At 41.1% G+C, this 11,827-nt stretch overlaps 1 protein-coding gene across 4 annotated transcripts in view; it reads left to right on the plus strand.

Annotated features, from left to right (window-relative positions):
• NCK2 (NCK adaptor protein 2) overlaps window positions 1-11,164 on the plus strand; it is an 89,961-nt gene extending 78,797 nt beyond the window's left edge. For 3 of the 4 annotated variants that reach the window (XM_073590475.1, XM_073590476.1, XM_073590474.1), the window contains one exon: window positions 10,100-11,164. In XM_073590475.1, coding sequence (XP_073446576.1) covers window positions 10,100-10,294 — 195 coding nt within the window. In that variant the 3' untranslated portion in view covers window positions 10,295-11,164. The remainder of the gene's footprint in view (window positions 1-10,099) is intronic. The other variant, XR_012234971.1, reaches the window with a different exon arrangement.
• The last annotated feature ends 663 nt before the right edge of the window (window positions 11,165-11,827 follow it).

The following is an 11,827-nucleotide window of genomic DNA, read 5'->3' on the forward strand; positions in this document are numbered from 1 at the left end:
CCAGGTCTGTCGCTGTTACACCTGGCCCCCGTCCTGGCGCTGCGTCCAGGCCCTGCCGCTGCTCTCCGTTCTGGGCACTCACCTCGAGCCTCTCATGCTGCTGCTCAGCGTTCTGTCCTCCCTCCTGCCTCCTCCTCCTGGCGTCCTGTGAGAAGATCTGTAGCTAAGGCTATTAGGGCACGACCGCCCGCTCTCTTGCCTTAAAGGGGTGGCGTGCATTATTCAAAAAATGCAATTAACCAATGGCAGCGCACTGGCTGCTATTTCTGGCCTCTCCTCCATAGGGAGAGCACCGGAGCAACGAGTATCTATCATTGCTACATCCGGTTCTCATGCTAACCTGTCTGCTCTGCATTTGCAGTCTCTGTGCATTGTCTAATGCTCTCTGTCTCCACAGCATATCAGTATCCGATGTTACCTGGTTATATCAGCAACCATCTGGGCCTAAGCCATCCCGTTCCGCCTACAGCCATCCGAGTCCAAGGACTGTGTGAAGGTCACTGGAACCGACTCCTTACCAACTAACCGGATCCAGGATCCAGCTCATTACGGACTCTGCTGTAACTTTTGTTATCCCTTTTGGTCCCGCTGGGACAGCTGCCACGTGTTCGGGGTCTAACTGGAGGTAGCACCGGTGTCCTATGGGTATTCCTTTCTGGCCCTGCCTGAGGGGCTTTACTACGGGTACCCGGGGCTCACTAGTGACGCCCCCTTCGTAGCCCCCCGGACCGTGGTCCCGAGGTTCCACTTAAAAAATTAAAAACGAATGTGAACTTCACCATCTCTGCCTCCGCTTCCATTCGTTACAACTTCATGATAGTGGTAAAATTTCTTTGATGTGACTTGCATTCATTTTTGAAAAAAACTTTGAAATTTAGCAATTTTCAAACTTTAAATTTTTATGCCCTTAAATCAGAGCGTCATATCACACAAAATAGTTAATAAATAACATTCCCCACATGTTTACTTTTACATCAGCATAATTTTAGAAACCTATTTTTTTTTTGTTTTTTTTTCTTGTTAGGACGTTAAAAGTTGATCAGCAATTTCTCATTTTTACATCAAAATTTGCAAAACCATTTTTTTTAGGGACCACCTCACATTTGAAGTGACTTTGAGGTACCTATATGACAGAAAATACCAAAAAGTGACACCATTCTAAAAACTGCACCTCTCAAGGTACTCAAAAACCGCATTCATGATGTTTATTACCCCTTCATGTGCTTCACAGGAATTTTTGGAATGTGGAAGGAAAAAATAAACATTTACTTCTTTCACAAAAATTTTCCTTTAGACCTAATTTTTTTTTTTTTTTTTTTTTTTTTTTTAACTTTCAAAAGGGTAACCGGAGAAAATGGACCATACATTTTTTTGTGAAATTTCTCCTGAGTATGCCGATACCCCATATGTGGAGAAAATCTACTGTTTGGGCACACGGCAGGGCTCGGAATTGAAGGAGTGCCATTTCACTTTTTGAATGTAAAACTTTCTGAAATAATTTGCAGACGTCATTTCGTGTTTTGAGAGCCCCTGATGTCCCTGAACAGTGGAAACCCCCCACAAAGTGATACCATTTTGGAAACTAGACCCCTTATGGAACTTATCTAGATGTATATTGAGCACCTTGTAACCAACAGGTGCATCACAGAAGTTTATAACGTTAAGTCGTGAAAATAAAAAATCACACATTTTCCCACAATAATCTTTTTTAGCTACAAATTTTGTATTTTCAGAAGGGCAAAAGGAGAAAATGGATCTCAAATTTTGTTGTGCAATTTCTCCTTAGTTCACCGATACCACATATGTGGTCGAACTTTTGAGGCACAGTGCAAAGCTCAGAAGGGAAGTAGCGCCATACTACAGTGCAGATTTTGTTGCACTTGTTTGAGGGTGCCATGTTACATTGGCAGAGCCCCTGAGGTGCCAGAACAGCAGAATGCCCCATAATTGAACCCCATTTTACAAACTAAACCTCTCAATTCATCTAGTGGTGCAGGACCACCGGTGTGTCTCAGACTTTTATACATTTGGTCAGTGAAGAAAAAATAATTTGCATTTTTACAACCAAGATTGTATGTTGGCCCAAAGTCTTACATTTTCACACTGGGAAATTTCTTTAAAATGGCACCAAAATTTGTACCACATTTTCTGCTGAATGTAGAAATACCCCATATGTGGATGTACAATGCTACTTCCTAGACTAGTTTGTGGATTCCATATAAAGAAGCCCTAAGTGCTAGAAAAGCAGAATCCTCCCTCAAGTGACTACATTTTGGAAATTATATCCCTTTGGGAATTTATCTACAGATGTAGTGACGACTTTGACTCCATGGATGTTTTCCAGAAACAGGCAGCAGTGCATGTTGCTGTGTGAAAATTGAAAACTGCTGTTGTAGTGACCAGTACATTATGCCCAGCTCATGCATCTGGAGACACGCACCTGTAAATTAGGCAGGCTCTCGTCACTATAGAAATGCCAAACATGTGGGCACTAAATGTGGTACACTGGGGCTCAGACGGTAGGGGGCATTTGGATTTGGGAGAGAATTTGCTGAATTTCTTTTGGGAAGCGGGGAACCATTTAGCTTTTCCAGACCCTTTGTGCTACCAGTAACGTGGAAGCCCCCTATATTTCCGTTAACAGATGACAAACCTGAGTGCGGGGGACTTGCTTTTTTTGTGGTTTGAGTTGAAGCTTTTATTGGGAGCATTTTACATAACTTTTGGGATCACATTTATCCGGCACTTTACACTGACCACTTACTTTGGAGTTTCCATCTAAATCTGAGTAACATGACAGATGAAACCCCCAAGGGAACCATTCACTATAATGAGGCAGGAGATTTTTCTGGACTCCGTCTGGCCTCTTCAGTGGTGTCCTTTTCAGAAGCGCACAAAACTGTGGCCAACATCACTTTTATCCAATCTTAAAAAGACGGTACTGCCGGATCACAGGTCAGACATGGTCCTCAGTGCCACAATCTGCCTCATTATAGGGAATTTTCCGCCGGGCGTTCTGTCTGAATCGTTTATTTGAAATTTACACAGAAACCCCAGTGTAAGCGCTCAGCGCCGAGCACAGGATAAATGTGCACCGAGCCTTACTGCAATCTTTGGGTAGCAGAATGAAAAAATCAAAAGCGTATGAAGAATTGGTTTTATTTTCTACGCCGTTCCTCGTGCGGTATAAGTGTTTAGGCGACTATCGCTGTAATCGCACCGACCTAATAAGTGATTAGGTTGGTGCAATTACAGCGATACCAGATTTGACATTTTTGGATCGCTTTATATTATGATTTTTGGAAGACAGACTGAACAAAACCTAGCAATTCAGGAATTACTTTTTGTTTGTTTACTTTTTAATACCGTTCCATGTGTGGTAAAATTGGTAAGACCGCTTTATTCTTAGGGTCAGTACGATTACAGCGATACCTCATTTATATTGTTTTTATGTTTTGGTGCTTTTACACAAAAACTATTTTCTAGGTAAAATAATTATTTTTGCATCGCTTTATTCAGAGGGCGACAACTTTTTTTATTTTTCTGCTGATGGAGCTGTATGGTGGTATGTTGTTTGCGGGACAAGATTACATTTTCAGCAGTACCATTTTTATTTATATCTGTCTTTTTGATCGTGTTTTATTGCACTTTTTGCTTGTTGGTATGATGATAAAGCATTGTTTTTTGCCTCCTTTAATTTTTTTAGTGTTCACTGAAGGGGTTAACTAGTGGGACAGTCTTACAGAGCAGGACTTTTTGGACGCGGCGATACCAAATATGTGTACTTTTATTGTTTTTTTTTTTGTTTGTTTGTTTTTTTTTATCTACATGAATAAAAGTTTATTTGAAAAATATTTTTTTTTTTTTTATTTTGGGGATTTTTCTAAAAAAATATATTTTTACCCTTTTTCATTCTTTTTTCACTTTTTTTTACATTGTCCCAGGATGGGACATCATCGATTTGTGTCAGATCTCTGATCTGATACACTGCATTGCAGATTATCACATTAGGATTTGACAGGCAGGAAAGGAGGCAAGCCACTTTCCCTGCAGGACTTGGAAGGACCCTGCAGCCATCATGGGGCCGGGACAACGCGATTGCATCATGTCCTGATGGAAGCACTCAGGGAACAGATTCCCTGTGTGATGCTCCTCTGACAGCGGCATCAGAGGGATGAAATTCTCACTCCTGCAAAGCAGTATATGTACAGTACAACACATGTCAGTAAGGGGTTAATCATTCCTCCAAGAAGCAAAAGTCAAAGTTGTGGAATTATTTAAATCACACAGGATCAATAGAGATGTTTCACATTTGCGTTCAGGAGGGCTGCGGATGGCTGCCTACTTCCTCCTTTTTCCCTTGCTGAAGCTCACCCTACTTCTGTACGCATCCTGCGTTTCCCTGCGTACCTATCTCTAACATTGGATACGCAGGGACATGCGTTGTATGTGGATGCATAGATGTCACATAACCATGACACTTCCTTTTCGGTTATACACTCCCCAGAATTGAAGTTGCTTCTTATATACAGTATATCCTTAAAAAAAATTTTGGTGACTTAATTCTCCTTACCAAGAACTATTAATTAAAGCAAAATGTGAAGCTTCCCAGGCTTAAATAAGTAGATTTGCATCAGGGCTGTGGAGTCGGTAAGCCACAGTTGCGACTCCGACTCCTGGATTTTATCAGGCTCCGACTCCGGCTCCGACTCCTTCATAAATGGCCAATTCATAACAACAAATTTACTGTTGTAAAATATTAAACATCGTGCTTATTCAGTTTCTCACCATCATATAAGTAATCAGACCACTTAGAGCAAAAACTACATTTATTATAATACAATTAGAATATAGCAAATAACTTTTATAAACTTTTCTAAACTGTAAGTAAATATGCAATAAACACTTTAAGGCTAGTTTCACACTAGCGTTTAAACGACGTGCGCACGGCGCCGCTAAGCCACGCCCCCTGCCGGCTCCCTGCCCGCCCCTTCCTGTTATCGCCTCCTCCGAGCGCAGAGGGCTGCATGCGTTATGCGCACCATATCTTTAGCATAGGGTGCGCAGGCCGTGCGCAACTATGAATATAGCGTGCGCTGCGCATTTTTGAATGTGCGCCGTGCGCGCCAAAATGCAACATGCTGCGTTCGGTGCGCACGGCGCACCTCCAAAAATGCGCAGCGCACGCTATATTCATAGTTGCGCACGGCCTGCGCACCCTATGCTAAAGATAGGGTGCGCATAAAGCATGCAGCCCTCTGCGCTCGGAGGAGGCGATAACAGGAAGGGGCGGGCAGGGAGCCGGCAGGGGGCGTGGCTTAGCGGCGCCGTGCGCGCGTCATTTAAACGCTAGTGTGAAACTAGCCTTATGCAGTTAATAAGAAGAAATCTATAAATTTGTCCTCAGAAAAAGTATTGCCTCTGTCAGATCCTCCTTCATGGATGCCCTCAAATCTGATCTAATTATTTTGAGAGCAGAGAACAACCTCTCTACACTAACTTGTGTTGGTGGCAAAGCAGTAACCACTCGGGCAATATCTCTGACAATGTTAGGATACAGAGGAATCGCTTGTTGCACTGTTATTTTTGATGAACGGTCAAATTTCTCAATTTCTTTTAGTGCACATGAAAAATTCTGCTGAAATGTACTGGCTGTGTTCCTTGATGGGGATGACTCTTCTATGCGGGAACGCTTTGCACGGTCCTTGTGATCGAAATATTTTTCGAAATTAAATTCTTCATCAGTTGATGATGAGGGTGAAGATGTGGCAGGACGACCAAATTCTTCTTGTTCCTCCTGACTGTTCTGCAACCCTTTCATCCTTACTGTCATTTCAAACAGAGCTTCTTTTCCTTTACTTAGCTGTTGATCATCTAGAAGAATCCGATGCATTGGGTCTACATAAACAGCTGCCAAAAGAATGTTATTTTGTAATAGTAGCTCCTCTCTCCGTTTCATTGATGTAGCAATGCCACTTGCAATTAACCCTCCTCTTTGGGACAGGCGAAACATCAGGTTCTTCCACTCCTTTAAGAAAATACCTGGAGTTAAGTCCTCTGCTTGTAATTTTTTAGTCACTGTAAATCTGTGCTCTAGCAATTTTTCCAGCTCAGTCACCTGATTCCACTGACTTTCATTTAGCGTCAGTTGAGGGGTAGCCATGTCTACAAGAAAGGTTTTCAGTTCAACCAAGCGCTGAATCATTAAGTAAGTACTGCCCCATCGTGTGGCTTGATCAATAATTGCCCCTTTTCCAGCACGTCTCTTCAAAATTGAGTCAACTTTAGGGGTTCTGGCAACAGTAGCCAATTTTCTCACCTTGCCAATCAGTGCAGCAGCATGTCCTTCTTGCAGACTGTCTCTTATAGCCAGCTGTAGCGTATGCACAACACAGCGCATGTGATGAATGAAAGAACATATTGACACAGTTTCAACAAGATCATCTAAACTATCATGTTGTTGTTCATCTGAAGCAACTTCAGTTTGCTCCTCAGTTACAATACTGTGTTCCTCTATTTCAAACATTTCTGTGTCTGTGGACCCAGAATGTTCTTCTAGCTGCTGGTCACCATCATTACTCTCATTCATTAGCTTAATAGTACTTATCATATTTGAAGCATTGTCAGTTACGACAGAAAGAACTTGCTCTTTTTTAAGTTCATAGTCTTGCAGAACCTTTTCCACCAAGACCTGGAGAAACTCACTGGTGTGATGAGCTTTGGTGTCTTTTACTGCCAATGTCTTGGTAACTATTTCATTTTTGTCACAAACAAATCGGACATTGATGGCAAAATAGTTCACTCTGTGACGTGTGCAGGCATCCATTTTAAGAAACAGAAAGCGTCCCTTGAGAGTTTTTTTAAGTTCTTCCTTTTGTTTAAAAGCTTCTTCAATTACTAATTTTCTAATACTCTCTCTCCAGAGAAACACCAAGCTTGCGGGCCATTTCCCCATTCAGACACATAAAAGCTGGTCGTGAAAATAATGAAATAGGCACACTATCCTTTACAACAAGTTCTATGATCTGTTTTTTAAATGTATCTACTGTCATTGTCACAGTAACTTTGTCACTGACAAAATATCTTGCAACTGATGGCTGCAAAGTTCTCTGCTCCTTTGTTTGGCTGGAAGAGCTGGGCACTGGTTCATTGGTTTGGATGCAGTCTTTCTCATCCACTGCTTTCAGTACTTCTGGATGAAAGCGCTGTAAATGTCTCTTTAGATTAGAAGCTCTGGTAGGAGCATTTTTATCTTTGCCTGAATATGCACTCATCTTGGCTTCACAGCATTTGTTTTCGTCTGGATCATTTGTCATACACTGACAGACATAATGTTTTCTATCTTGAGTGATGGTGAAATGTTCAAATACAGCTGATTTAATGTGATGCTTCTTTGACATTCTCAGGTTTTTAATTCTGCATTCACAATCCAAATGACAATTGTTTTTCCTAAAAACAATTGTACAACATTATTGCCAGGTCGTACAACTGATATAGTGGTCAGTAATACTGTTATTATTCCTCATGTACTCAGTTAACTGATGCAAAGTTTGTTGAAAGGATAATACTTCTTACAGTCTTCCTCTTCTGAGTAGCAGGCAGCTGTGAGATGCTTGGAAGACGCACACCTAGTATGATCTAGTCTAGAGGAGGAGCTTTAGTACTAAGAATTTGGAACACATTTTCACTTTCAGTTTCATACATTGTAAGTAGGGGGGTTGGGGCAGCATGAGGTTAAGCAAGTATAAGATTAGATAAGGGCAGTGGAGAAGAGTGACACAAGAAGTAAGAAATGTCTATCTCCAGCAGAACTGCTTATCACTGTTGTTCATAGTTTGATAGAACATATACAGTGGGGCAAAAAAGTATTTAGTCAGTCAGCAATAGTGCAAGTTCCACCACTTAAAAAGATGAGAGGCGTCTGTAATTTACATCATAGGTAGACCTCAACTATGGGAGACAAACTGAGTAAAAAAAAATCCAGAAAATCACATTGTCTGGTTTTTTTTTTCATTTTATTTGCATATTATGGTGGAAAATAAGTATTTGGTCAGAAACAAAATTTCATCTCAATACTTTGTGATATATCCTTTGTTGGCAATGACAGAGGTCAAACGTTTTCTGTAAGTCTTCACAAGGTTGCCACACACTGTTGGTATGTTGGCCCATTCCTCCATGCAGATCTCCTCTAGAGCAGTGATGTTTTTGGCTTTTCGCTTGGCAACACGGACTTTCAACTCCCTCCAAAGGTTTTCTATAGGGTTGAGATCTGGAGACTGGCTTGGCCACTCCAGGACCTTGAAATGCTTCTTACGAAGCCACTCCTTCATTGCCCTGGCGGTGTGCTTTGGATCATTGTCATGTTGAAAGACCCAGCCACGTTTCATCTTCAATGCCCTTGCTGATGGAAGGAGGTTTGCACTCAAAATCTCACGATACATGGCCCCATTCATTCTTTCATGATCAGTCGTCCTGGCCCCTTTGCAGAGAAACAGCCCCAAAGCATGATGTTTCCACCACCATGCTTTACAGTAGGTATGGTGTTTGATGGATGCAACTCAGTATTCTTTTTCCTCCAAACACGACAAGTTGTGTTTCTACCAAACAGTTCCAGTTTGGTTTCATCAGACCATAGGACATTCTCCCAAAACTCCTCTGGATCATCCAAATGCTCTCTAGCAAACTTCAGACGGGCCCGGACATGTACAGGCTTAAGCAGTGGGACACGTCTGGCACTGCAGGATCTGAGTCCATGGTGGCGTAGTGTGTTACTTATGGTAGGCCTTGTTACATTGGTCCCAGCTCTCTGCAGTTCATTCACTAGGTCTCCCCGCATGGTTCTGGGATTTTTGCTCACCTTTCTTGTGATCATTCTGACCCCACGGGGTGGGATTTTGCGTGGAGCACCAGATCGAGGGAGATTATCAGTGGTCTTGTATGTCTTCCATTTTCTAATTATTGCTCCCACAGTTGATTTCTTCACTCCAAGCTGGTTGGCTATTGCAGATTCAGTCTTCCCAGCCTGGTGCAGGGCTACAATTTTGTTTCTGGTGTCCTTTGACAGCTCTTTGGTCTTCACCATAGTGGAGTTTGGAGTCAGACTGTTTGAGGGTGTGCACAGGTGTCTTTTTATACTGATAACAAGTTTAAACAGGTGCCATTACTACAGGTAATGAGTGGAGGAAAGAGGAGACTCTTAAAGAAGAAGTTACAGGTCTGTGAGAGCCAGAAATCTTGATTGCTTGTTTCTGACCAAATACTTATTTTCCACCATAATATGCAAATAAAATGAAAAAAAAACAGACAATGTGATTTTCTGGGTTTTTTTTCTCAGTTTGTCTCCCATAGTTGAGGTCTACCTATGATGTAAATTACAGATGCCTCTCATCTTTTTAAGTGGTGGAACTTGCACTATTGCTGACTGACTAAATACTTTTTTGCCCCACTGTATATTTGAGTAACATTTATAAAATTCATATGAAAGTTCAATTATGAAATATTAATACATTTTTTTTAAAGCTGGAGTCGGTACATTTCTACCGACTCCACGACTCCGACTCCACAGCCCTGATTTGCATGCTAGGACATTTGTATGTTTTATAATAAATATTTTAGATTGATTTTTGTCTGTACTCTGTAGGGGTTATCCGTGACTATAATTTTTATCTTCTATGCGGCAAAGTACTTATTGGGAGGCTGCTAACTACCTGCTTGTTATGCCATGCTCTTGGCAAGCAATTTTCCTACTTCTTTGATGTCACATCAACAGCAGCTCCTTCCCTTCTGTTCTATGTTGACATGAAGTCGACAGTGACGCCCGTCGACAGTGCAATGCTAAAGAGAAGGAACTGCTCTGTTGTTTTGACCTCAAAGGAAGTAGGAGAATTTCTGCAAAGAGTGGTGTGTGACTTTTCTGAGGCGGGAGAGTTTGTTGCATGGCAGAAAAGGCAGGTAGTTGTTATCGATTTAGTGCTTGGCTCTGATGAAGAAGGAAAGTTAATGTTCTGCGGGATCTTGGACACACATTTCATGTACATATGTAATGATGACTGTATAACAGAAGATAACATATATTTTCTTCTTTTCCCCGGTATCACAGCCCAGTGATTTTTCCATATCACTAAAGGCATCAGGAAAAAACAAACACTTCAAAGTACAGATGGTGGACACTGTCTACTGTATTGGACAGAGGAGGTTTAAGAACATGGATGAACTTGTGGAACATTACAAAAAAGCCCCCATCTTCACTAGTGAACATGGAGAAAAGTTATATCTGGTGAAAGCGCTACAGTGACATCAGACTGATCCGTGGCCTCAATCTTCAAGCCTTAGTTCCAAAAAATGACTTCCATGGAACAGAGCCATCATTACAAACGACGCAATCTTTACAATACGGACCCTCTGGTACTTAAACTCTTGACATAGTACTTTTATCTTTTTTTATTTGTGTGTTTGTTCTGTCTTTTCTGTTTTGTAAGTCATCTTGCCCTCAGGTTAAAGACCTCACTTAAGTGACCATTGTAAGCACTCACTGTCATGCCTTGGTTGAAAGTCTCCTATTCTGCACATGTTTACAGTTCATAGCTAGGTATGGCTAGCAAGAGGAATAGGGGGCAACTTGAAGCAGTGTTAAGATACTTTAATTTTTTTTAATCATACGAAAACTCTTTATTGAAAGACATTAGGCACAAATAAATGCACTGAAGCTGCAGCAAATAGTAATAATAATTTAGACATGCTGTATCGGTTGTGGCTGTGAAACTTGTAGCCTTGTCGCTTACCAGGTAGTTTATTGAAACCGCTCCTAGGCTCTATAAACACTCTTTACACTGTACAGTGCTCTGCCACTACAATACAATACCTCCTCACCGCTCTGCTGAGTGCACAAAGTATGGTGGCAGTATATATCTCAGAATACCCTGGTGACATGATTGTAGTAAATGGTGTATTTGGTCTGTCATTACTGCAAAATAATAGAAAGTTCATAAGCAAGTTATTTAATTCGAAGTTCTCCATGAAAAGTAACCAAATGTGCCATCTTCATTTTTTTCTATGCCCCATCTCCTGCCTGTTATAAATATACAACTAAGTATTTAATTCTGAAAGTAAAATGTACGTGTACCTGTCTATGCTAATACAGACAAATAAAAATTGTTTTTTGAAATGGTTGTGGTGGTTTTACAATCTCAAAAGGTTAACTAAACGTACATGGATTACTTGTGAATTGCTTTACAATTGTCCAACCAGGCTGGCCTTAAAGAGGACCTTTGACCAGTTTCAGCATTTTGAAGAGGACCTGCCACTAGTTTAATGTGGTCAGTGAGTGCTCTTTCTTTATTCCTGCTGCTATCATGACTTTTTTTTTTTTTAATCGCTTTACAGTTCCAGAGATCGCTGGGCCTTTGTACTTAGTGCTAATTTTTATGGTCTTGGTTAAGACCATAAAATATTGTAGGGAATGAAAAAAGCAAATATCTCTGGAACCAAATGGCTGATTGAAAAACGCAATTATACTCAGGGGGCCTTGGGAATAAAATAACAAAAACTAGCCACTTTTGATATGCCATATCCCCTTTAGACTGGCCACGTAAATTTAATAGTGGCTGCAGAACTGAATAAAATTTTCTTTTTTATATTTTTACTCTCATTAGCAGAGTTATTGGCTTGTAAAGTTGAGGTTATAGTTTAAGTCCAAGGGGGGGGAGTTACCAGAGATTTTTCACTGATTGTGTTTACGGTTCTCCCTGTATGATGCGGACCAAGTAAACTCTCCTATAATGGTGTAGAACAGGCTTATCTCATACAGGAAATGTAAGGACAGTCTGCT

The sequence above is a fragment of the Dendrobates tinctorius genome, unplaced genomic scaffold, assembly GCF_039654945.1.
Source record: "Dendrobates tinctorius isolate UK_male_01 unplaced genomic scaffold, ASM3965494v1 ptg000117l, whole genome shotgun sequence".
In the NCBI taxonomy this organism is placed as follows: domain Eukaryota; kingdom Metazoa; phylum Chordata; class Amphibia; order Anura; family Dendrobatidae; genus Dendrobates; species Dendrobates tinctorius.